This window comes from Melospiza georgiana, chromosome Z (genome assembly GCF_028018845.1).
Source record: "Melospiza georgiana isolate bMelGeo1 chromosome Z, bMelGeo1.pri, whole genome shotgun sequence".
Taxonomy (NCBI): Eukaryota; Metazoa; Chordata; class Aves; order Passeriformes; family Passerellidae; genus Melospiza; species Melospiza georgiana.
The window spans coordinates 20369944-20397326 of NC_080465.1; the positions used below are offsets into that span (position 1 = coordinate 20369944).

The window sequence follows — 27383 nt, forward strand, 5'->3', positions numbered from 1 at the left end:
CAGCCATATGTTTGGAATTGAAGACTTTAGGGAGATAATTTCTGGTAGGAAAAAGAAGGGACGGGAATTAATGCCTGAACATAATGAATCCTAGCTATATAGATGTGTTCTGTACACAGCAAAGAGGATTGCTTTTTGAAAAGAGCTATATTGCTGTGGGATTCTCGAGGCTTTTGAAAAATATTCTGGTTTTATGTTCAGCCTCACATGCTGTGAAGCAAATAGTGCAAGATGTACTTCCCTGGATGTTGATGTCCTCAGTACAGCAATTTCTTCTGTCACAGGTTGCCATCCATAGAATCATAGAATATTTAGGTTTGGAAGGGACCCTAAAAATCCTTGAGTTCCAACCCCCTGCGCTGTGCAGGGACACCATTGACTCAGTCAGGTTGTTTAGGACCCCATTCATCCTGAACTGGAATGCAGCCAGAGGTGGGGCATGCACATCTTCTCACTGGTAACCTGTGCCAGTGCCTCATTACCCTCACAGTAAAGAGTTTCCTCCTAACATCTAATCTAAAGCTGTTCTATGTCAGTTTAAAATTTTCAGTTTATTGGCCCTTGTCTGCCCATATAAAATGTCCCTCTCCCTACTTTTTTATGAGCCCCCTAAAGGTACTGAAAGGCTGTAATTTGGTTTCCTTCACATCAGCCTCTTCTCCAGGCTGAACAACCTCAGCTTTCTCGGTTTGTCTTCATAGGAGATGTGCTCCATCCCTCTGATCATCTTCGTGACCTTTCTCTGGAGCCACTCCAATGGGTTCATGTCTTGTGTTGAAGAACTCAGACAGTGCTCCAGGTGGGTCTTCATGAGGGCTAAGCAGAGGGGGAAAATCACCTCCCTTGACCAGCTGGCCACACTACCTTTGATGCATCCCAGGATGCAGTTGGCTTTTTGAGCTACACGGGTGTCTTGTGTCCGGCTTCTCATGCATGAGAACCCTCAAGTCCTTCTCCCCAGGGCTGCATTCAGTGAGTGGGTTAATCTCCCAGTCTGTATTTATGTCTGGGATTGCTGATCCAGGTGCAGCACCTGGACTTGTTGAATTTCATGAAGTTCCTGGGTTCAGTTCTCAAGTTTGACTGGATCCATTTGGATGGCATTCCATCCTTCGTTGTGTCAGCTGTGCTGCTCAGCTTTGTGTCATCTCCAAACCTGCTGGGGATGCCCTCAATCCCACTGTCTGTGCCATTGGTGAGGACACCGCAGAGCACCAGTCCGAGCCCTGACGGATGTCACTTGTCACGGCTTCCACCTGGACAGAGAGCACAACACTCTGGTGGCATCCATCCTGCCAATTCCTTATCCACTGAAGAGTCCATCTATTAAATCCATGTCTCTCTCAACTGCATGTGAGGATGTGATATGGAACTGTACTGATGTTCTTACAGAAGTCTAGGTAGGTGACATTTGTCAGTCTTTGCCATCGCTCTGTCATAGAAGGCCACCAGATTAGTCAGGCACAATTGCCTACGGTAAGCTAAATCCGACTGTCTCAGGTCACTTTTGTGTCTTTTATGTGTCTTGGTAAATGTGCAAGGAGGTGTATGTGCTGCTCTATGGTCTTCCTTGGCACAAAGGTGATGTTCATCCATCTGTAGTTCTCTGAATTTTCCTGTCTCCTCTTTTAAAAAATGGGAGATGTATTCCTTTTCCCAGTAATTGGGGGCTTACCCTGACCAACATGGCTTGTCAGATTTGAGGTATAATGGCTTGGCAACAACATCAGCCAATTTCCTCATGTATGCCACCAAGTTCTATGGACTTGTGGCTATGTAGCTTCATGAAGTGATCCTGAACCTACTCTTTTCTTATACTGGGAGGGATTTCCCCCCTGCAGAGGATCAGGGATTTGAGAGAAGTGGGAAGCCTGACTACCTGTGAAGAAAAGGGGAAGAACTCATCGATTACCTCAGCCTTCTCCATATCAGTTGTCACCAGTTCACCCTTCTTGTATATCAGTGGCAGTACACTCTCCTTGGCCTTTCTTTTTTCTGACTTGTATACTTACCCCTTACCAAATCCTGTTTCAGTGTTGCCTTGGCTTTCCTGAGCCTATTTCTACTTATTTAAACAGTATTCATTTACTCTCCTTATGTCATTTGTATCTGGTTCCACCATCTTACTCCTCAGTTTGAGGAGAAAACTGAGCTCATCTATGCTCCACCCTGTTTCCACCCTGCCATGCTCAATTTCCTATACACAGGAGTAAAGAGCTCTTGTGCTCTAAGAAAAGTGTTTTTAAAGAATTGCCAGCTCTAATCAGACCCTCTGTCTTTAAGAAGTTTCCCAGGCTATCTCATCCACTAACCCTTTAAACATCTGGAAACTCACTCTTCCAGATTTTAGGGTCTGGAGTTTCTCTTTGCTGCCTCATATTCCTTGAGATGCTGAACTCAACCAGGCTGTGCCTGCTGCTTCCAGCTGTACCCTCTTCAGTGAGCCCGCTGCACTGGCGAGTGCCTGGCCCAGGAACGTGGCGCCTCGGGCTGGCTTGCCTGATACCTGCACCAGAAGCTGTTCTCTACATACTCCAGGAGCCTCCTGGGTTTCTTGAAGCCAGCTGAGCTCCTTTCCCAGCAGAGGTCCAGGTGGTTGAAATTTTCCATCAGGATGAGAGCTTGCAAGCATGATGCTTCCTGTATCTGAAGCAAGAAGGCGTTGTTGGTACCTCTCCCTGATCAGGTGGCCTGTAGTGGATCCCAGTCTTCAGGAGAGCCCTGGAATGATTTACACAGGAACATTTGGGAGTACAGTGCAAGGATGGAGTAAGGGGAATGAATTGGGAATTCATAATTTTTTGTGACACAGGGAAAAATATCAACTAGTGTGTACAATTTGATTAATAACTGCAGAAATGACTAGCCTGGCAGGAGAGTCTTTACCTGCTTCTAGAAAAAAGCAAAGAAGATTTTGGGCACCAGACTCCTTCATGGCAAGTGTTTCTGCATCCATATGTCTCAGCTACACTATGGAGCAGCATTTAGCACAACAGTATGATCACAGGCAAACATCAAAGACATGCACAAAGTTAGAACCTGGAATGTAAGGAAATGCCAAAATAAAGTACAGAATAGAAAAATCCTGAAGATATATATTTCCCTTCTTCCTTCTTCAGGGACCAATCCACTAACTGTAAATGCCTCTTTGAGGAGAGTTTGTATTAGATAAATAGCTCCCCAAAATTTGCAATTCAATCCAGAAGTACTTGTGTCAGTGTTTGACAAAGCAAGACCAGTGGGGTGCCCTGTACTTCTGTCACTGAGCAGATGGGGAGATGAAGGATTCTTGCATGTTGTATTCCACACAGACAGCACACTGTATATCACAGCGGAACCCTCCCAGCTGAAGTTTGACTACTGCTGATGGAAAAATACTGATGAAGTAGAATGCAGCCTGTTGAAATGGTAGGCTTATATAATGGGATTTATTTTTAAAGAATTGAACTATTTTCAAACTTCTGGACTTTGCAGGATTAAAGAACATACATCTGTGTTCTTGCAAAAGAATGAAGTTGTATGAAAAAGAAGCAACTTATCTTTTTTCTGTTAAATCATAAAATCTTTTTATGGATAAATAAAATGTTTTATGATAGGCTTGGAATTATCTCCTTGTCCTGCTACAAATTCTGATGGTGCTCTTAACTTCAGGGTAATTTCTGTTGTGACCTTCAGTTTTACATTGAAGGATGTTAGTCGACATATTGAATTCCAAAAACCTTGGATTTCAATATGTAGACTTAACACTGTACTTCAAAATTCAGAAGTATTCTTGGATATCTTGTTGATCTAGTTATTTCAAAATTCCTTGTTTGGTAGAAGCACGTTCCACATGTAACAGAGAAAGTGTTAACTTTCAAGGCAAAACAAAATTATGACAAAAATGGCTCTATTTGGTTTTGGGGATGCTATCTTCCAGATGCTTTTTCTGAGTGACTAGTTTGCTTGTGCACTTAAATTACTAGCAGAAATAAAAATCCAGATGCTTAATTTGAATGTCTGTAACCAAAGAGCTGATTACCTTGAACAGTATGCTTATCTTCTTAAACTCATAAGCCAGTAGGCAACATGCTCCACATGCTAAAGGATAAAATATACTCTTCAGTCTAGCTCTATTTTTCACCTTCACTAAGAATTACTTGACTGTTACATGGTTTAGACCTCATTTATCTACTTAGTCATCCACAAATGCAGTTCTTATATGTGAGGTAGAAATAAGAATGCTAGAAGATTATCTTCAGTTGCCCTGAAGAGGTCCATTTTAGCTATGTAATGTCAGGCTGTCGTTATATCTTCCTTGCATTTTATGTCCTTTGTGCTGGATACAGCTTCTTCCTGAACAAGAAGGAGAAAATAATCCTATTAGAAGTGAGTGTATTTGAGGGACAGAAAGGACTAGTTCAGTTTTTAGCAAGAGACTTCTGTTGCAGCACTTGGTTCATCTGTGAAAGTGATGTCAGCATGATCTTTCCCTCGACAAGAGTCCGTTCCTGTGGCCTGAAGGAATATTTCACCATCTGGGGGAGAAATGGCAGCAAGCATTTTACTTACTGAAGGATCTTTCTGGTAGAACAGACTTGGTATGTCCAAGTGTTCTGATGGTAACAGCCCTTCTGAAACTTCCAAACACCAAAAAAAATCCATGTCAAATAGAAACATTGTAAAATACTCACACAAATACCCACTGACTGTTTTCACTTTGGGAAATAAATGGCAACAAAAAAAGTCATGTCTTGCTAGGATATTGGGAAATTCCCTTCCTTCCTTCCTTCCTTCCTTCCTTCCTTCCTTCCTTCCTTCCTTCCTTCCTTCCTTCCTTCCTTCCTTCCGCCACTTCCGCCACTTCCGCCACTTCCGCCACTTCCGCCACTTCCGCCACTTCCTTCCGCCACTTCCTTCCGCCACTTCCTTCCGCCACTTCCTTCCGCCACTTCCTTCCGCCACTTCCTTCCTTCCTTCCTTCCTTCCTTCCTTCCTTCCTTCCTTCCTTCCTTCCTTCCTTCCTTCCTTCCTTCCTTCCTTCCTTCCTTCCTTCCTTCCTTCCTTCCTTCCTTCCTTCCTTCCTTCCTTCCTTCCTTCCTTCCTTCCTTCCTTCCTTCCTTCCTTCCTTCCTTCCTTCCTTCCTTCCTTCCTTCCTTCCTTCCTTCCTTCCTTCCTTCCTTCCTTCCTTCCTTCCTTCCTTCCTTCCTTCCTTCCTTCCTTCCTTCCTTCCTTCCTTCCTTCCTTCCTTCCCTCCCTCCCTCCCTCCCTCCCTCCTTCCTTCCCTCCTTCCTTCCTTCCTTCCCTCCTGCCTTCCTTGCCTCCTGCCTTCCTTCCTTCCTTCCTCACAAAGGCTTTAATTCCCACCCATTCTTCCACTCCCAGCCCAGTCCTGAAACCTAATAACCCATGGATATAATTCTCAATTTTACATTAATTCTATTATAGGCTTGACATCATGCATGTCTGGAACAGCAGTCCAGGAGGATCAAAGCTCCGGTCATTTGAACTCCACATGTTATTTCTCCTGTGGGTACTCACAGTGAAGGCTATATGAATAGAGGAAGCTTAGAATGCTGTTTCCCAAGATATTTTTCCAGTTTCCAGCCATTCTGGTTCGGGAACTTCTTTGTCAGAAAGCCATTTCTTTATATTTAGCAGCCCTCTTTTTCTCATCCAGAGCTTCTCTGTTCTCCTCTCCATGCCATGACAGTGCCTTGGATTTGCAGCATCTTGTGGCAAGGAGCTTCACAGGCCAGTTACTTGCTTGAAGAACAACCACATTCTTCTGTTTCTTCAGAGTTTTTCTCAGACTGTTTGAAACTCTTTGAAACTTGCTTTCTCCTTAGGTTCTGTGTAGGTCTTTTGTTTAAAAAGACAGTGAGAAGCCATTCCTTCTCCTAGTCACTCCCAATTCTGAGGAGCTCCAGCAAGGTGTCTGTTTCCCTGACTGGAAAGTTCCATTAATAGTTTTTTGTAGCCAGGCTGTCCCATTCCCGTCATTCTTGATGACCTACTTTCATGGCATCTCAATTACCCTGACAAACTGCACAGACATTTCATATAGTGCAAAAGGAGTCTAAATCCCATATAAACATGAATGTGTACCTATTCATGACAGGTGCTATCTGCTTACACACCCCACAAAATCCACTATTCTTCTCTTAGGTTACTCCTTCAGACTACTATTGCTGTAGGTGAATTCATAAACTTCATTCCACTGGTAGAAGATCTTTCCAAAGATCTTTGACTAGGATGCATTTTTTGATTCTATTTAAAATATGTTCACTTCCTATAGCTGAGGATATATAAACTTTAAATATTTTTTTATTCATTTTTTCCCCTAAGCATAGAGTGAATGGCAAGCTCTTGGCTTTTCACAGGAAAAAATGGGTGGCTTTTCACTATTGCAGCCCATCTGTCTGCAAAAATGAGGTTGAATTCAATTGCAGTTGTAATCACAGACGGATTGAAAATAACAGTCCCTCCTCCTGATCCTTCTGGGAGAGCATTTACTAAATATCTCAATGCTGAAACTGTCCTTTTGATATCCCTCCTTATGGTTGCAGTTCTTGGTTATAAGTGAGGATCCTCAAAATATTTAATTGGCTATTGGAGTGACCAGTACTTGTTTCTCTATGCAAAGCTTGTAATTGTGCTTTTCCCTCCTTTCCTCTGCATGTGCCTGTGTGTATGACTACAGCATTACATGTCAGCTAGTACAGCAGGCTACATGTTGGATTATGTTTCGAACAGCAAACAAGCTATAGCTGTGAAAGGATTTTGATTGTGCTGTCATGTCAGCCTTGCTCCAGTGACCTTTGATTCCAGAGCAAGTACTAAGGGTACAAAAAAAAATTAAACCTGAACAAGTCTCTTTGTAGCAAATGATGCTTTCTGTTTGTCATTGCTGAGTTTCACTGAGGAAGCATGGGTTTACTGCATTGCTGACAGTGGAGTTCATACCAGTCTCTTCCAGTTGAAGCATGAAGGCCTGGGTTCTCTGTTTGGTAATGAAAGCTTTATATTTGGTCCTTGTGGTCCTTTGGGTCTCAAGGCTAGTGGAAATGGATGGACATCCTTCAGGAATGAGGGAGGTTCATGACATGGTAATTCCACATCCTGCCATAGTAAGTAGGTATTAAAAATCCAGGGCTTTTTTCCTCTTGCCCTGGGCTGGGGAAGGACATCACTAGTATTGTACAGTGAACACTCTGGTTCTGGATCTGATGACTCTGTAGATAATCACGAATGTGTTGAAATGCTCTGGTATTTCCCTGCTGTCTCTTGGAAGTCTTGGGAACGCAGTGGGCTCCAAGGTGGCTGGGAATGCCTGGGTTGAGCAGCACTACTAGTGAGATCTTGGAAAGGAATGTGTTAGAGTACCTGCCTTGAATATGTCTCATCTGGGTTAATTCAACTACATTAGCTACTACTGTGAGCATGCATCTAGAACAGGTACAAGAGAAGCTCTGCAGCTGCCAGAAATACTGTCCTGACATTTGACCACAGTTTTCTCTCCTCCTACCAACTGCTAATACTGCAGTGCTCAGATTCACAGCAAGGAGAGGTCAGTGCAATCAATGCACCTGTGTGTGGATAATTCCTGAGTCTAGAGGACAGGTGGCAGAAACATCAAACAGGACCAAATTCAGAGCTGCAGAATTTTCTATTCAAGGTAAGCTATTGCCAAAGTCTCATGTTATCTTCCAGTTAGTCCATTCTTAAGTCTGAATGATGCTATTTCTGCTTCCATTTTGGCAGTAATGACATATTAAGTCATATTTACATTCAATATAATCCACAGAGGATATACTGTGAAAAAAAAAAAAAGGAAAAAGATAATTTGATACTCGTCTTTCTCTAGGTTAGAGACCCTGGTGTGATGTCTCTGTAACAAAATTAAGCTACCTGACAAACCACCCAAACTGCACATTTGTAAAACAATTGGTTTGATAGTAATTCAGATGTGAATCTGTGAATACAAAGGACCAATGTGCCTGAATATCTATTTGCCACAAGACAAAAACTGCTTTTTAGCATGTTATGGGAAACAATCATTTTATACACCAAAAGAATATGGTTGTCCTTTCTTCATGGCTCTGAGAGATTCTGCTGCCCCTACCTTAAAATGCTTAGAGAGAGCAGGATATAGTCCCTCTTGATTGTGTGGGATTTGATGTTTGGGTATTTAGAACTATATATGTTACTTCCTGCCCTGCCTATACCACAGTGTAGTATCAAGTTTTGGGCTGTCCCCTCAGAGGCTCTTTCAAACTCTGACTTTTCTATTGCTCAGATAAGGCAACAGGTGTGGCTGTGGCTTGTAAAGAGAGCCTTGTGGAAGGCTGTTTTTTACACTTCTGCTGTACCTTCCATTCAGGAAAGAAGAGGGATAGAGTGTGTCTGGAGAACAGGCTTAGTAGACTTAAAAACCAATTGACAGCATTGCCCAAAGGAAAAAGAAGTGCTTGCTTGAGCTATAGCTGTCTGAGCAGCCCTGACCATCATCTGGAATATTTCCTCTGGAGCAAGGGAGAAGGTGATACTCATACAAGTAATGAATGCAGGGTGAATGCAGCTGTGTTGCTTACACAGTAAGCTTTCTCCATGTAAATCAGGATGAATTCAAAGAGTCAGGAACAGTCAGAACAACTCTTCCCTTGTCCTTTTCACTAGATAGGCATACCTAAAAATATTTTTTTTGCTTTAGTACTGTATTGTTACCTTTTCATTTTTGTAATATTTCTTTGAGTTGAGGTTAATACAGAGTTGCGAACTCTTGAAATCTTGTTTCTGTCATCTTTTGTCCTTAAATGAGGATGCGAAATCTCAAATTAGGCAACAGTTTAAAGTCTTTCATAGAAAAGTTTTCAAAAACCATTTTATTGTGGTTCAAAACTGTTTCATGCCCTTCAATTTTCTTTTCATTCTCCTGAAGTAAAAAGTACAGAAATTACATCAATTATTTTTCTTGCTCAATTATCTCCTGTTCCCTTGAGCTTTTCTGAGTAATTCTATAGACTGAGGTAACTCCATACTATGCTGAAAAATGTGTGGATCAATAGCAGGCATGGCCTATATATTAAAAAGGGTGAAAGAAGGAGCTACTGATGGAAGACTGAAAATAGAACAAGCACATCTTCTTCAGTCAAGGCTACAAGGTGACTTACAGGAGCTCTTTGCTTCTGGAGTGTTCATCAGCCCTGTGGGGCTTTTGTCTCCTGAAGCAAATTACTGTGAAATTCTGCAAGAAAATTTACCTAACTTCCTTTAGGAACATTTGTATTGACATCTGCATATTCAAAATGGATTGTGCGGTTCCCACAGATGGAAACTGAACAAAACACCAGGACATGAAAGAGGCACCAAGAGAAAAGCTGAAGTATAGGCTTCAGTAGATATGAAGTTAGATAGCTGGAGTGGCCTTAGGCTTGCCAATAAATGATGAAGCCTACTGGGGGAACTGTCTCACAAATCTGTTTCTGCCCAAGTAAAAAGAAAGAGCAGCCTTTGTTTTGAGAGTGGGACCCATAGGGGTCTTCAGGACCCAGAAGCACAAATGGAGTAGGAGAGAAGGCTTACCTACAAGGTAGGAACCAGTTCAACAGAAAGATACATGCCTCAGTTTGGGAATAGATGTTTCTCTTTCAGATATTTTAAGGAAATGGGCTTTCTTAGTCTGAGAGATGGTTTTTCTGGTTGTCAGATTAGATTCACTGCTCACAGTCTATGAGGCCATTTTTCTGTTGAGGTGTTCAAAGGCCTGCGTTGCAAACTGTGTATTGAGACCCTTGAAAAACATTTGCAGTCAGTGAAAAGAGTGTGAAGTCACCTTCACAGAGGGGAAGATAATGATGTGGAGTTCAGAGTTGTGTTAATCAACACTAAAGGCTAAACCAGAGTGTGGTGGGCATGAAAAGAGACAATAGCCACAGGTCAAATATGGGAGCTGTATTTCCTGAGTCCAGAGAGATAGGGGTTTACATTCTGACATTCTTTAGCTCCATGCTTATGAAGGCAACTTATTTATGGAAGTTTATGCAGAGCAAAGGTTTCATACTGAATCTGCATCTTGCCAGGACAAAGATTTTCAGGTTTGTAGGTGAGAAACAGCCACCACATAGTAACTAAACAATGACAGTTTTGAAAAGAACCTCACACATCTTACCTAATTATCATACTTGAAGTATGAACAACAGTTCAGCAGACCTTTCCTTTAAGTTATTTTTCTTGTTTTATTTTTATCCTCTATTTAAAAAAAACACGTTTTCAACTTTGTCTGTTAGAATATAAAACAATGTAATACATTAATTACTGCTTTGCCATTGATTTTTCTTATTAGTATGTTTCAAATAAATCCCTAAATCTTAGACTGAAAGTGACTTCAGTTATTTTCTTCTCATGTCAGTTTTGGCATTTTATATCTCTTGAAAGCTTTGAACTTAAAAGGGACCAAGTACTCTAGCAGTACTTCTTCTCCTATTTTTGGGTACTTCTATTCATTTTTGCAGATTTCTAAAAATAATCCACTAAATGGTATTAAAAAAACATCCTCAATGATGTTAGGTGATGTCAAATCTGTTAATAAGCCTGTGGTGGTTACAATGCAAGTGATTTCATAAGTCACATCTCTGAAAGGATTTTTTTTTTAATTAAGGGAAAGTATGATGTTTTGGATAGTTTTTGTTCCTGAAGTCCTGGAGGCACACTTAGACATTTAGTCTTTAATTTTTTCTTCTGGATAGATTGGTCTGTTCCATCAGTGCTGCATCGTAGATGGAACTCCCACATAGAACTGAAATAACCCAAGCTGCAGGGAGAGGAGAGAGAGCTACTCTGGCTAGCAGATACAATGCTTGTGTGTGTGTGAGTGTGTATGTTGTGTTTCTGTCTGTGGGTGTATGAAGAAACCACTGAGAGCAACCTAAATTTAAAGAGTTCTTCCTGGTCACAATGTGTCTGCAATCACTGGTGTTGCTTCACTATGGAAGTTCCACAGCTTCTCATGAAAAGCCTGTCTCCTCCACTCACAGCCTGCCTACTGGCCCTCAGGCTTGAGAAAACATGACAGATCACTGACAGAAATTATGTTAACATTTTTTCAAAGAAAACTTTATTCTATTCAGTAAGATGGGACTTACAAGCTCCTGACTTGAGTAAAGGTGCATAACAAAGAATGTTTTTCTCTGGTATAGTATCATCCCACTGAAATCACTGTAGCTACCAAGAAGCACCACAGCACCAGTGTGTTGCTACACTGCCATTACCAAGAAGTATATTAAGAAAATAAGTGAAGGTGAAGTAATTATTTCTAAGGAGTTTCCTATCTTTCCTGTTATGTAAGTATTTTTACCAGCTAAGCTCATTAGAGCTATTTAAACTTCACTTGCTGCTATGTAGAAATTCCCAATGACATCTCACCATAAGAACTCAACTGCATGGTAAAAGCTCATAAAGATTCTTGGAAATTTGACTTCCTCGGTGAAGATACTGTGTTTCAGTGATGGTTTAGCTTATGGCTCATCCCAGTGCCCTTATGCAGTGTCATTTCTTTTGGTCAATATTTCAAGGAGACAAGCTGTCTTAGAAAATCTTCAGGGGCCCAGGAGAATGGTTTGCAATCTCCCAGCCAAGTCCCCGAGGAAGCAAATGAGGCAGCCATAATATCTTGCTAAGGTGTCTGGTCTTCCAGTTTATTTAATATTGTTTAGCTTGTTTGTTTGATTTTGTGGGTTTTGTTTTTTAATTTAAAAAAAAAGTTTTTTTGCTCTTAGTACTACTTTAAAAAAATCATCTGGCTCTGGTGCTAACATATTATTTTAAGGCATCTGGTAAGAAATCATGGAATAGTTTTTTGGAAGATACCTTTAAAAGGTCATCTAGTTCACATCCTTCTCTACCCCTGCCCCAGGTATAACATAACTAATCTGGAACTTGGAAGTCCATATAGGAGCAGCATTTGCCCCTCCATGGCAACAGAGATAGGTGATTTGCTTCCTACCAGAAAGAGATGTCATGTTCTTCTGAATTCCTAGGTCTCAGAGCTGTTTTCAGATAGGTTTGTGCTGGCTGCCAATTGAGAAACATTCTATGTAATGTACTAAACGTGTCACCAAATCTACTGTTATGGCATTGCTTCAATCTCTCTTAGCCTTTCTTTAAAGCAACAGGAAGTTTCCAGTCAGCAGGATTACTTTACAGACTGATGTTTCTGAATAGACTCATCATCCTTGTCAGTCAGAAACTGTGGAGAAGACCATCATTTTCCAAGGCAACAGAGAAGGTCTGGAATCTGTCACCAGGATGAATTTAGGAAATCTGTTAGAGCAGCAGAGATTTACACAGTTAGCAATTTTTTTTTTATTCAGCTGTTCTTTCTGTGCCAAAGTGAATAATTTCTCTGAAGCAGGGAAGCAGGACCAAAACAATCATAAATCACAAGCAAATACATATTGTGGTAAGCAGATCTGCTTTCAAGTTCTTTTTTTTTTTTTCCTGCTGGAATTTCTAGCTGCATGTGACTAATGCCAGAATGCTGCAGTGCAGGTGGCCTCCTGTGAACAAGATGCCTACATTCATTTCTCCATCAGTAGACATCAGGCAAGCAAGTCCAGAGGAGAATTCTCCTACTGAGGTTGGTGCTTCCACTTGGCTTGAAGAATCTCATCCCAGGATCCGTGACTAGCTGGAGTAGACCTCCATGAAGCAGAAGGGGAACCTGTTCAGAGATTATTTACTGCTACATCCTAGCGGGGTCATAGCAGTCAGGAGGACTAGCCAAGCATTTGCCAGGGATTATTGATCAAAACTGGAGCAGAAGGCACTGCATTTATGTTATACAGGGAGCTGTTCCTGCTTTTTTATGGTGGTAGGGTTGCATGGAGTGCTCTGAAAAAGCGATTGCACCCTTTCAGGTGTAGATCTGGCTCAAAATTGCCTGCATTCAGCAGCTTTACAATGCAAACAATGAAGATGAACACAATTCCTGAGAAGGAGAAATGGGAGAACCTCCAAAAGTTGCATGCAGCAGCTCTGGAGCAGAGGCAGTAACAGAAACTTATATTATCTTAATTGCTGTAAATCTTCTTAATCTTAAGATGTTTCTTAGTCCCTTACCAAATAATAAAAGGCATCACTCTGTCTTTTAGGGAAAAGATTTGTGTTGTAGTCCAAAAGAACAGTGCATGGATTGCTATTTTTGTGTAGTGCATCTGGAAATGTACTTATACAATGTGCCTGAAAGCAAGTGTGTTTTAGCTAGGGTTGCACACACTTTGCAGCAGAAGACTGTGGCCCTCCAGGTATCTTGGTGTAGTAATGATCCCTCCAAAAGCAGAGTCACATTTGCACTCTTCAGCTGGCTGCTCAGTCTGCTGCTCCAGAATCCCTCCCCATTATGTCTGCATCATTTTCATTTCTCTTCCTGTGCAAGCAGCCTGTAGCCAGTGGGGGCACAGTGGTTGAATATTCTTTTAGTGCTTGATGCTGAAGACTGATGATTGCTTTTGTTTCCAGCTTTTTGCTTTTCCCTCTTGCCGCCTTGTAGCAGGATTTGACTGGCAGGAGGTGGTAAAAGGAGTCTCAGGAACCTGCCTGCTGTGTGCGTTGGTCTCAGGAACAGAGATGCCTCCTCCAGGCCCTCTTTGCACAGCTGCAGGATTTTGAAGACTCACAACCTAGTGCTCTTCTGCAGTGGGCACAGGCAACAGTGTGGAATGGGGAAGGGAGAGTGCTGCATCACGGTGCCTGTTTAGTAAAGTATCTGTGTGAAGTATGTGTGAGAGAAAGCCTGAGTTCTGTCTGTGCAGGGATCTGAGACAGCAACGTGGTGAGCTGCATTTTTCTGATGATGTGTCCCTAGCCCAAGGCATTTTTCTGGGTGAGGCTGACCCAGACACATTGACACTGCTAACACTGACCCTTGCATGTGCGTCATCAGGTGTTTCCTTGTATGACAAGTTTGTAGTTACGGGTGTGCTACTTAAACACATATCCACACCAAAGAAACACCTTGTATAACAAAACTGGAATATAAATTATGTATTAAAATTCTATTCTTTGATCCAGTTGTCTGTTTTCATCTTCAACAGGACTTGCTTATGTGAACTCATGACATTTCCAATCTGTTTCCAATCAATGCAATTATTGCTTTTATGAGTGACTGAAGCATAGCTTATCCTAACAGCCTGTGTGTCTTCAAAGGCAGTGGCAGAAGTGCTTCACCATGGTTTCAGTTGCAGAATGATGCGGTCAGATGAAAATAAAACCCATGCAGAATGTGAAATGGGTTTACAAATGAAACTAAGTTTCTTTCTTCTGCAAAGCCTCACCCTATCCAAGGTTATCAGAAGTAGCTGATAACCTTCCCGCAGCTTCTGTCTTTGCACATTTGTGTCAGTCACCTCATAATGTACCACCATCTTGTAGTTATCAGCATGAAATGGCGTCATCTTACAATATTTATGGATATTTGGCATACACTCGTGTATCAGAAAATAATTGTTCATGCTGGCTGGTAGGCTTCATGAAAGGTCACAGAGCAGAAGGAGAATGAAAGAGTTCATCACAGAATATCAGAAGAATGTATTTCAGCTAGGAAGTGTGTGGTTTTTTGTTGTTTTTTGTTTTTTTTTTCTGTTTGTTTTCTTAGTTTTGTTTTTCTTTTTCTTTTTTACATCAGAGGAGTTTCGCAAGCTAATGAATGAACTGAAGTGAATATCTTATTCCTCAGAGATATAAACTATACTGAATCAAAAGTGCATGGCACAGTATGAGATAAGAAGAATGCTTACTCTGATGCATACAAATCAGATAGAAATGACAGGCCATCAAGAGTGTTTGACATCTTTCAGAAACTGATTATAAAATGCAGTACCTGCTTCAGCCTGGAAAAACACCTATAGGATCATTTTCAATTACAGATATGTATTAGCCCAGTGCTGGCTTCTTGTTTGTCATGAAATGGAAATTGTGATTGGTAAATAAAAACCTCAACAACAAATGACAAGCAAAGTGCTAGATCCTGCTGTTCAGTCACAACAGCCCCATGCAGTCTTACAGGTTGGGGCAGAGTGTCTGGAAAGCTGCCCAGCAGGGAAGGACCTGGGGCTGCTCATTGATGGCAGCTGGACATGAGCCAGCAGTGTGCCCTGGGGGCCAAGAAGGCCAATGGCTCCTGGCCTGTGTCAGGAATAGTGTGGCCAGCAGGAGCAGGGAGGTCATTCTGCCCCTGTACTGGCACTGGTGAGGCCACACCTCGAGTGCTGTGTCCAGCTCTGGGCCCCTCACTACAGGAATGACATTGAGGTCCAGGGAATGGCAAGAGAGGTGTGAAGGGTCTGGAGCTCAAGTCCTGTGAGAAGAAGCTGAGGAAGATGAGAGTGTTCAGCCTGGAGAAAAGGAGACTGACTTATCACTTAAAACCGGAAAGGAGGTTTTAGCCACCTGGGTGTTGGTCTCTTCTCCCATGTAGCAAGGGACAGGACAAGAGGAAATGGCCTCAAGTTGTTCCAGTGGAGGTTTTGCTTGGATATGTGGAAAAATTTTCCCAGCAGAAGGGTTCTTAAACTTTGGAACAGACTGTAACAATGATATGGTAGAGTCAGCATCTCTGGAGGCATTTAAAATACATGGATTTAAAATACATGGAATACATTTTGCCACGTGGATGTGGCATTTATGGACGTGGTTGGTGGTGGACTTCACAGTCTTAGGTTAGAAGTTGGAGTTGATGATCATAAAGATCTTTTCCAACCTACATGATCCTATGATTCCATGAAAAATAAGAGAGCTCCAAAGGTCCAGGATATTGGACTAAAGGTCTAATATCAGATGAAATGAATGTCACCTGAAAATTATGTCTCCATATAAGTTTAATGGGGAACTTTATTGTTTTAGTTAAAGTTGTGTTAAAAGAACATGATGCCAGTGCAAAGAAATAAATAATATACTAAGTGAAGAATTCACTTACAAATATGAATTGCTATTTGTAAGCTAGAAGGAGACAATAGGAAAGGAATTTATCCATTTGTTGCACAAATGTGCAGGTACCAGGAGATTGATGTTGATCTGTGTGCAAGTACTGTACTGTCCTATGTAGCTAGAGAGGAGCTGTCATTGTGCAGAGATGGAGATTGCAGAAATAAAAATGTAGTGACTAAGATTTTAGCTAAAAATTTATTTTAATGAAGCTGACAGGGTCTTGCTTTAAAAACGTACTTTCCATTATCTACCAAAGAAGACTGTTCAGCAGCTTGTAAGATAAGAAAAACCGTTTTCTGTTGAAGTGGCTATCTACCTCATTCACTTTTTGTCTTCAATACCCATCTACCGAGTGAATTATAGGTCTTGCACATGTTATAACCTATATATAATAATATAGGCCTCAGAGAATGTGGAAAAAAATTCTAGAAAATTCAAAGTGTCTCCATTTGGCTTTGTGCCAAGCTGGCAAAAGGCCCTTCAACATCAGCTTTTAAAGTCTGCCTCGATGTCTGAAAGGGAAATGACACATTACCATAGTGATGATGTTTCAAAATAGTTGGTGTTCTAAATACCTCCAAATATCCTTAAATATCTCATTTACCTTTAGAGTTTTTTCAGTTTACCAGTTTGTTTCCCTGTAAGAAAAACCTGTTTTGTTTTGCAGTACATTTTGTCTAGGGAGAAAGACTGAAGTGAAATACCAGAGGCACAGAAAATTGAGTCTGGGGAAGGGGAATGGGAATGGGAATGGCTGAAGTAAAAGTCCCTAGTAGGCATCTATTTTTCAGTAGTGTTAATTTATAAACAAAGTGAACTGAAGCCTTGAGTGCTCCTTTTCTACTCCTTCCTCTTACCCATTTGTGTTTCTGCCACTACCTAACTTGCACAGGACATGTGACCCATGGCTCATCACTTGACATGTCTAAATGAACCTCTTGTAATCCTCCTAGTGTCTTTCCCATGATATCAAAGGAAAGGTAACGCTGAAGAAGATAGGCTTCTCACTGACTTAGAAATAAGCATCAACTCATAGCTTGTCCCAGGAAGCACAAATGCACACAAATGCATCCTATCTCAGTTGTTAAGATTTGTGATGAGTGGATCAGGAAAAGTAAGGAGAGAGAGATAGCTCTGTCTACTCTGAACTTTGAATTTCATAGAGAATTTCTTAATTTAATAAAATGTTAATGGTCCTTATCAGAGATCCCCACATTACCAAAAAGACCAGAAAATAGCATTCTCCAAGATAATATGATTTCTCAAATGAGCTCCTCAACTGAACTTGGCATCAGTTCTTTGTTTACATAAGGAATCTAATCCATTTTGTTAGGTGTATTAGTTTTAGTTAATTGAGAAATTATGATGGTTTCTTTAGAGCTATTCAGTATTAATATTTAAACATGGGGTTTTTTGGTTCATGAAAGTACCACTTTTGAATGTTACACAATACTTCCTGGAGGGCTGTTTCACTTTTATTGAAACTGTAGCATGAGGAAGTCAGATGTTTTGGTTGTTTTTTCCAGACATAAGCTTTATATCATAGCCTTGATGATCTTCCCTAATATCAATAAAATGTACTTAGTTCTGATTCTGAAGTGATTCTGCAAAACTGAGTGACCCATTCCTGCTCCAGAACAGTGCTTTGTGATTAGCTCCTTATGTTTGGATGATGTGATAAAGAGACATGCTGTGATTTAGAGACTCTGAGGAATCTGTTGTCCTGTCTGTTCAATCTAAATATGGCTCAGCCACAAATAGTACTTCCAAAAAAAAAAAAAAAACCCTGTAAAATTCTCTCGGGGCATGCCTATTTCAGGTAAATCTCTTGCTGTTTCCTGTGAAACCTGTGTTTAAGAGGTAGAACTTTTGCACCATTCTCTGATCTAAGCATACACACATGCGTAGACTTTGAAGCACGGGTTTGGGTACTACTGGTCTACAATATGAAATGAGATTTTTGCAGAGGAAAAGCTTTTGATTTCACGTAATTATCTGAAACAATGCTGTGTGCAAATTTCCATCATTCTTTAATTAATTAAGGAGGCCTAAGATGTTCCTATTTCTCTGGAAGTCATCCTTAGTAATCCTAATCCTGTTGTTTTCCCAACACACAACTTTGCCTGCCATATTTAGGACAGTTATTTTTTTAATCAAGTGGCAAATTCAACTTCACTCTTGCAAGTTGATTTGTGGGTTTACATTTTCTTCATGAAAGCTGGATTGATATCAGTCAGCTGTTGACATGGGTTAGCTCATGGTTGGTGGTGCTTCTGTAACAGGTCTGGCAGTTAAGAATTTACTTTTCTTCAGATACAGGATATGTTTGGGCATGTACTCTTCACATGTTTGGGTATGTACACCCTCACCATTTAGGGTATGTGTCTTCTCTTTATCCATGTAACCAGGTGTCCTGGTTTAGGACAAATTAGGGGAAATCTCCAAAAGGGAGCCCCCCAAAAAACAAACCTCCAACCACCCCTCCCCCAATACCGGGTTCGGGAAGGAATTTCTCGGAGGAGCAAAGTGGAAAACAAAACCTATTTATTGACAAGTAACAAAAGAACACTCCCCAACACAAGAAAAGAAAAGACACCAGGCAGTGCTGTGGAGGGCGCTGAGCTTCTCTCGCAGACTCCGGGGGGTCCTGGACGTCCCAGGTCAGGTCTGGAGCCGGTCCAGTATCTTGAGGGGAGGGTAAGAAAGAGGGAACGAAAGAAAAGAAAAAAACAGCGCAGAAAGCAAAAGCAGCAAAAAAACTATCAGCTAGGGGCCGAGGCAGGAGCAAGCAAAGCGGCTAGCCAAGCCAAGCAGCCAGAAGCCAAAAGCAAAAGTGCCTGGTTACACTCCCTCCTCTCTTCCCCGCCCCGCCGCGGCAAGACGGCCGGGGGGGGGTGAAAAGAGAGAAAAGGCACAGCTGCCAGACACAACACACGATATTGGGATAAAGGCTGTCACCCCACAACACCAGGCTTGATCCTGCTGCTGCCCTCCAGATGTAGTTCAAAACACTTACTGACGAGGTCTCACAGAGCCACACACTGAAGCTGTTGCTCCATCTGCAAGGGTTGTCTAGTCCAACCTTATTCTTGTACAGGGTTACCTACAGCAGGTTGCTCAAGGCTGTGGCTCATGAATTTTTAAATATCTCCACAGATGGAGACTCCACAGTGACTTTCTGCAACTAAATTTGTTTTTTAAATATTTAAATTGTATTTTCTGTACTTAAGTTTGTACACATTATCTCTTCTCCTGTCACTGGGTACCTGTCTGTCTCCTTCATATTAATTCTGTTGTTTACACATACTCCTGCAACCCCTTGAACCTTCTCTTCTCCAGGCTAAGCAGTCCCTGCTCTCTCAGGCTCTTCTTGTATCAAAGGTCCTTGAGCATCCTAAATGTCTTCATGGCTGTCTCATTTCTTTGCTTTCTCATTCCAGTGGCTCCATCTCTCTTTTGTATCTTGAAGCCCAGAACTGCGTGTATAACTCCAAATTTGGTCACAACAGGGCTGAGTAGATGGGAAGAATCCTTCCACCTCTTGTCAACAGTGCTCCTAATGCAGCCCAGAGGACCGTTAACCTTCTCTGCTGCAAGGACACATTGTGAGCTCGTGTTGTCCACCATAACCCCAAAGCTTTCACTGTAAAACTGCTTTCCAGACAGATGGTTTGCTTTTCTGCTGTTTTGCTGGGGAATGTCTCCCACAGGCACCTGAAGAACCATATTAATATTTTTCAGATGCATAATGATTATTTAACCCAGCAAAACTCACACAAATGCGTACGTCATGTTTTAACCCGAACCAGCAACCAAGCACCATGCAACTGCTCACTCACCTCCCCACCAGCTAGAAACTTGTGGGTTTGAGATAAAGGCAACAGGGAAAGCAAAAGCCATCCATGCAAGCAATGCAAAACAAGGAATTAATTCACTGGTTACTATGAACAGGCAGGTGTTTTGCATCTCCAGGACAGCAGGGCCTCCTCATGCCTCACAGCGACTTGGGAAGACAAATAACATCACTCAAATGTTCCCTCTTCCCTCCTTCTTGCACCCAACTTTAAATACTGTTCTGGAATATCCCTTTGATCAGTTTGGGTGACCTGTCCCCTCACAGTTTTTCATTCACCCCCAGCTTCCTCACCAGTATGGCAGTACAAAAAGCAGAAGAGGCCTTGTCTCTGTGTAAGCCCTGCTGGACGATAACAAAAATGTGTCTATCATCACTGTATCCAGCAGAAATCCAAAATGCAACCTGTAAGTAGTTCTCTGTGAAGAAAATTAATTCCATCTTGGCCAAAACCAGCACATAATATCTGAGTGCACCTGTAGTATTTGGTTTAACACCTGTTTGTTTAGCTACTTGGCCTATATGGACTAAAGGAATTACTATTACTTTGAAAGAACTGCCATGCCACTTCTTTTCACATGCTTCTGGGATTTTTTCCATATAGAAGTTTTTTGTTCTTTGAGGGCAGGTCCCTGTTTGTAGCCAGAAAGTTGACAGTTGGCAAACGTTGTCCTGCAGCTTTAGCCATTTCTGTTTCCTTTCTGTAGTCTTGTCTAAAGATGTTAAGAAGTCTTGTCAAGAAGTCTTGATTGAAACACCATACTGATTGATGAATAGTGTGGCAGTGTCTCTTTGACACAACTTCTCTTTGTGTCAAGGTGTATGTCATGAGTGGGGTGGGAAAGACAAAAAGAAAAAATAAAGACAAAACCTCCCAGGTTTATCATATGAACAGATTCAGTAAGTGTGTCCATCCTCTGTTTCCTTGGAAGCTTCAAAAGCAGACAGAACAATTGCTCCTTCCTTTTGCTTGTGCCCATAACTGGTGCATCTCAGTTGCACGTAGATGAATTGTCTGGAATCTTTGCTGCTGAACTGCTAAAAACATAAGCTGTTTTCCAGGGAATGTTAACAACAAAGTCTACAGTTTAGGATGAAGAACAAAAGAGATGGAAAAAAAGCTTTTCTAAAAGTAACACAAGAGTCCTTAGTTAAAATGAAGTGTAAAATTTTGGTTCTCATAATACATTGCCTTCTAATTAGTTAACAGTGTAGCATTTTGAACACTTAGAAGGTGACTTTGAAAATCAGAGATGAATTAAGAGCATCTATGAGGATCCTAATCCATTCTTGTTCTTCTAAGTGTCTTGTACGCTGAATGGCTGCAGAGCAAAATGCCTTATGTATTTAAAAGCTTGGTCTTGCCTAAGAAATAAAAATTAGTTATGCAATTTTACTTCTTATGTGATGAGCTGAGCTGACATTACAGCTTAATGATAGTCTAGAAGTAGCGCTTAGAATGGAAAAAAAAGAATCTCTTTTGCTGCATCCTGTTTCCTAAGTAACTGGAGTTTTATGCTGTCTGAGTAGCTCTAAGTGGAGGGAAGCTAAAAAGGGATAAACTCGATAGATTATTGAACCCAAATCAGTTTGAAGATCAGTGGAGAAATCATTTGAGGGGAACTCAGAAGTTAAAGGTGTTAGTGAGATTTGTGATCATTGGTGTTTGCACAAAAAGGCTGCTTAGAGAGATTCCTATAGTAGGCACATGTGACACAACTAGGCCATATTTCCTTTTTGCTTGCTGTGAAGTTTTAGCTTACTTGCAATTTCAGTTAGCCTTCCTTGCACTACAGAAAAGAAATTGCCAGATGGTCTGGGTAAATTTTCCATCAATATGCAAGAGTTTCTGTATTACTCTGATCCTGCAATGAAGGATGCAAAATGGTGGTAGAGGAAGGCTGACAGTAGACAGGGACCATGAATATTCCAGGTGGGGTTTGTCTGGGGTCCTTAGGTGCCTTTTTGTTTTAATCCACAGATTTCCTAGCAATGGAAGCATCAAGAGGTGTGTGGTTAGGCAGCTGAATACAGACATTCATGTTTACTGTTGTTATTTCCCACATGGCAAAAACCCCCAACCCTGTGTATTACAACCAGATCTTGTAGGGCTTAAAATTACCAGTTTCCCCATGCTTCTCTGAAGGAGATGTAAAGGGGACATTTCTCTGTGACATTTTGGGGGATTGGAGAATTATTTTTGATTCAGGGTTGCTTTCAGCTTAGGGTTCTGGGAAAACATTTAACTTGGAAACAAACTGTGGAGAAAAAAGGCATCTGCTTACCTCTTTACAACTTCCTTAGTGGTTATTAGAAGCAGTAGTTGATATGGCAAGTGCCATCACTACGGCAATTCAGGAGGAATCATTGTGACAGGTTGCAGATGTTTTTTCCCTTCAGGATCAAGGTTTCACAATCACTGTCCCAAGAACTGATGTGGAAAGCAAGAGCAATCACAGTCCTTCAGCAGTGTTGACAAACCAAGAGTAATTTATAAGGGTAATTTATAAAGGATTGTGAGAACCTCTTTCCTTCACTAAGCCTTTCATGAAACCAACAATTACTTGGCAGGTCTTCGATAGTGTCTCCTTCCAGCCCAAGCCTTTGTGAAGGCCAGAAATCTTTGCTTTATGGAAGACAAGAGATGCTGAATGTGTGTAATTGTGATTATGTGTAAGAACAAGGCTATCTCAGATTAAATCAGTTAAATCTTAGCCAGCAATGAGCCAATATAGAGGTGTTGTGACTCAGCATCTAAGGACCTGCAGCGTTTTTCTAGGAAGAAGGAATCTCTTTTAGTAAAAGATGCAGAGTGTTTTCCTGCTGCAGGGAAGGTCCAACACTTCTTCCAAAGGACATCTGTCTTCTCTTCATCCATGAAACCAGGCTTGATCCTGCTGCTGCCCTCCAGTGCCCTGATGATGCTGCATCACATGCTCTTCCCCTTTCCTCAGACACTGTTTTTCTTCCTAGCTGGATTATTGACAGCCATTGCTAATAAAAATGTCACTGAAATACAGGATAAATGGATTTATGCAGCACTTTGGGGATAAAAGGGCATGCAGGAAACCTCCACCTCATTTGCATAGTTGTGCAAGGGCTTTGCACAACACCAAAAACTGCCTCAGGAGCACACAGGGAATGAAAATTTGGGAACAATGTGTACTCAGCAATGGAACAAGACAAAACCATGATCTCACTAAGCCTTAGAGGTGGTGGTGTCCAAGAACACTTAAGAGACGCAGAGATGATGCTTCTTTCTGATCCATGGTAGGAGCCTAGAATTCATCAACTCAAACTGTTTGCTAATGCCATGTGGTCCTACCTGTCATGGTATTTGTAATTTCTGACAGCAGTTAAGAGTGTGATTACTCATCCCTGCAATCAAGATTTCAAACTCCTTTCCCAGCCCTGGTGTCATTTTGTTCTGCATGTATTACTTGCCTATTACATTAAAGACCCTTCAAAATCAATCTTCAGTCACTTGGCTGAGCTGATGAAGTGAAAATATAGTGTGGATGGCAGCTTGTCCTTTTCAGGACTGCAAACAAACTGTGCTGCCATCATGCAGATCTACAAATTTGGTCTCTTCCTTTTGCTGCTGTGCTTCTCCTGCCAGTTCCAGGAAACTTACCTGATCAGGTTAAGTGCTTTGCCCACCTCCTGCTTGGGAAGAGTGTGCTGCCTCCCCAGGGAAAGGAGAAACCCTTCACTGATGCAGATGCAGAGGGAATGACAGATGGCCCTGAGCCTGGGGAAGGGGAGAGCTGTCATCCTGGGGGTCTCACCACATTCTTACAGGGCTGATTTTCTCTTTTGCTTTCCCTAGGGGCTACCAAAGACATGGGAAAGATGCTGGGTGGGGATGAGGAGAAAGACCCAGATGCTGCTAAGAAAGAAGAGGAACGACAGGAAGCCCTTCGGCAACAAGAGGAAGAGAGGAAAGCCAAATATGCCAAGATGGAGGCTGAAAGAGAAGTTATGAGACAAGGAATTCGAGACAAGGTAGGTAACTGGCTTTCAATGCACGCTGGTCAGCTTGTAATGCCCAGTAAAGAACACCTGTTTTCAGCTGATTTGTGACTAGTTCCCTTCCCTAGGCACCCGGATAGAACCAGGTATTTACTCTGCCACATAGAACTTTGTCGTTTTGTGCACTCTTCCTCAAGTCCTGTTCCTGTTTAAACACACCTGCGACAGAGCAAAGCCCTGCAAACCTGAAATAGAGAGAGAAAGTGAGGGAAGGAACCCATCTATTTTTTTATCATCTATTAAGCACTCACATTAAATTAATTATTAGAGGCTTCCTTGTCCCTTTGACGATGCTTTCCAAGCTTGCATTTGTGGTTTGTGAGAAAAGTCATAATTCAGTGAGTTTCTGAGAGTGATTTTCTGTTGCAGTTATCGTATGTATTGATTCCAAAGCTTTATTGTGTTGACCAGGTGATATGGGACAAATCTATTCTATTGTTAGTATTTAGGTTTCTACCACTCACATGGGATTCATCTGAAATAAAAATTTTATACATTAACTATTAGGGATTGATGTGTGTTTGTGTTTTGATGCCTCACCCTCAAAGCCAGGTCAAAACTGTCTCTTTAGAATAAGTTATGTTTGTAAGAAGGTCTGCTGGTGTTCAGGGATCTTGGAAAGAAATGTGGGCAATGGTTGGACAAGGGGTTTCTAATGATGAAGGCCTGTCAGGTGACTCACAGGATGTGCCAAAGAAAATACCTGTAGATAAAGCAAGGAAGTCTTGTTTACTATAAGAGGTGTTCCCTTTTGCAGTTCCTACCTCTGTGCTCTAAGAACATGTCTTGGAACAGACATAAACAAAACTGTATCTGCATTAGACCAAACTTCTGACCCAGTTCTTATAATTCATGACGGAAGCATGAATGAGGGTAAATTTCTCTGGAGACACAGTGCAGCTTGCAAAGAGTTACTGCAAATTGTTCTGCAAATAAAGAAATTTGGGATTATGCTTCTAAGAAAAGAAAAGACTTAGAGGGAATTGTCTACCTTTGACACTGCCAAAAAAAGCTATCTATATGATAATTTTAAAAAGGCTACTGACAGGATGACAGAAATGCAGAACCTCTACCTGGTCAAAATTGTTTCTTAATAATGGAATCATAGAATTGTCAAATGGTTTTGGTTGGGAGGACCTTAAAGATCATCTAGTTCTAACCCCTCTACCATGGGTAAAGACATTTTTAACTAATCAGGCTGCTCAGAGCCCATCCCACTTGGCCTTTAACACTTCCAGGGATGGAATAGCCACAGCTTGTCTGGGCAACCTGTTCCAGGGCTTCACCACATCTGAAGAAATAATTTCTTCCTAATATCTAATCTAAACAATCCTCTTCTAGTTTAAAAACGTTTCCCTCGTCCTGTCACTACATTCCTCTCCCTCCTTTTTATAAGCCCCCTCAAGGTGTGGAAGTTTGCAATGGAGTCTCCCTGGAGCCTTCTTTTTTCCAGGCTGAACAACCCCAGCAATAATGTATTTAATGAATATATATCTAGAGAATCTAGTATATTAATATAAGCATAGCAATGTGTGCATAATATATTAAAGGTGTGCTTACAGTAGAACTGTTTTTAAGCACTGACAAAGGTCATGAGGGGGGAAAAAAAGAGTAGGAAATTTCTCAGTTGCAGGCAAATGAGCTAATACCCAGTTTTCACTAGTGACTGTCTCTTCTGGACCACTGAATTGCTCCCAGATGTAGATAGGGGCTGCCCTTTTCTTGCTGTTGGGAAAACTGCTGTAAAACCATTAAAAAAGTCTGAGATGTTCTGTGTTGTAATTTCAAGGTGATCTCATTCATGAGTAGGATGCACACAGCCTGAGCTACAGCCAGAGGGGATTTCCCTATGATACTGGCAACTACCTGGACTTTGCTGAGCTGGCTGAGCACTGGGGGACAAAATCTCTTAAAAATGCACGGAATCCTTGAAAATTTGTCAAGGAGTTGGGTCTGAAGAAAAGGAGAACAGGAATAGTTGAAGGAACATTATTTGACCTCAGTCAAGGCTCTGGACTGGTGTGGTGGAGTACCTTTGAGATTAGCATCAGGAAGTCCTGATGCTAATCATCTGGATTGTGAGCTCAGTTTCCTGCAGTTTTCTTTTTCCTAGGAATAATCCTAAGTAGCATGCATTTGAAAGATGAAGGTGTTTTCTGCAGAGTCAGAAAAGATGGATAAAGCTGTAGAAAGGAGCTGTATCTCTTCCTCTTTTCTTCTCACCTTGTCCTGACAAAGAGATGATTTTGATTATATACAAGACTGTCTTCTAGTAGTGATGATTGGTGGTTGGAAATATGTTGAAAAAATTAAAAAAGAGATGGATTACTTCCTTCATTACTTGATTATTTAGCAGTTGCCTTCATTTCTTCTATAACTCCACTAAAAACAGAAATGCAGAAAAGAAGAAAACTGAAACACATGTTCTCTCTGGTATATATACAAGCACAAGTTGCTTTTGGCAGGTATGAATAAAATCAAAGACATTTTAAGTTAAAAAACTCCACTATAATATTTGCTCATTTCTCATGTGAGAGAGTGGAAAATGAGCAATTAGTTTGAGTGACTGAATAGGAACTGATTATTTATGCAGTGTAAAAGTTTGAAAGTGTGTGTCATAGGTTATGAACCCACAGTTACAATTATTCCTTAGTGCAGCTGCAGGATGTTCGGGGAGCAATCCAGGGAATCACAGCTTCACCAGTGAGCTCATATGGCTCTGGGTGAGGCTGACAGAAAGGATGGACTCATCATGTTTGTTGCTTTTGACTTTTTGCCTTGGCTTTCCAGCAAGTGTTATGAATGCACTCTCTTGTTTAGGGCTTCAGGAAATATGGGAGCTATGGCAGGGCTTAAAAGGAATGGTGACAAATATCACAGATACGTTCCAGCCTGTGTTAACTTTCAAATCCAATCAATTAAATTGAGAAATTGAGACATGTATGCCCTCAACCCAGCATGGCAGCTGGGTGTGGAAATTACTTATGCAGAGGTAGTACAAATTACACAGAAATGAATTGTTTGGGTTTCCTTCCCCGCCCCCCCCCCCTTAAAAATATGATGCATTTTCATTTGGAAATGAAATTTTAGGAGTAACATTTGGACATGACATTTTGAAATAACTGGACCACCTCAGCTACTACCCAATATCTACCCAATGCTACTAGTCTGAGCCACTACCCAATATCAAAGTCCAGCATTTGGTAGTGATAACTGGGGTATACTCCAGCTTCCTCCTACCTCAGGAGGGGTGCATGCAGCTAACATTCTGATCAGATCAGGTTTTGGTCTTGACACTAATCCCTCACAGATCTTCTGGGCCCTATCCCAGCTGCCTCTGTGGAGAGTTACCGTGCCTGACCAGCTCAGGCATGACTCCTGAGAGGCCTCCAGTGCCCCTTTGTCTGGCAGGTGAGGCTATGGATAGCCAATATCCCTGCTACCTTGCTAATAGCAAGTACTAGCAACTTGCCATGCTGCAGCAGCTTTCTTTCCAGTGCTCTTGGGTGGAATACTGCCTTCTATAAATGAATTG

The 27383-nt window shown here is 41.5% G+C and overlaps 1 protein-coding gene across 1 annotated transcript in view; it reads left to right on the forward strand.

The window, feature by feature from the left end:
* The window catches only part of CPLX1 (complexin 1), a 108185-nt gene that overhangs the window by 43434 nt on the left and 37368 nt on the right, over window positions 1-27383 (forward strand). The window contains exon 3 of the mRNA XM_058044026.1: window positions 23646-23821. Coding sequence (XP_057900009.1) covers window positions 23646-23821 — 176 coding nt within the window. The remainder of the gene's footprint in view (window positions 1-23645; window positions 23822-27383) is intronic.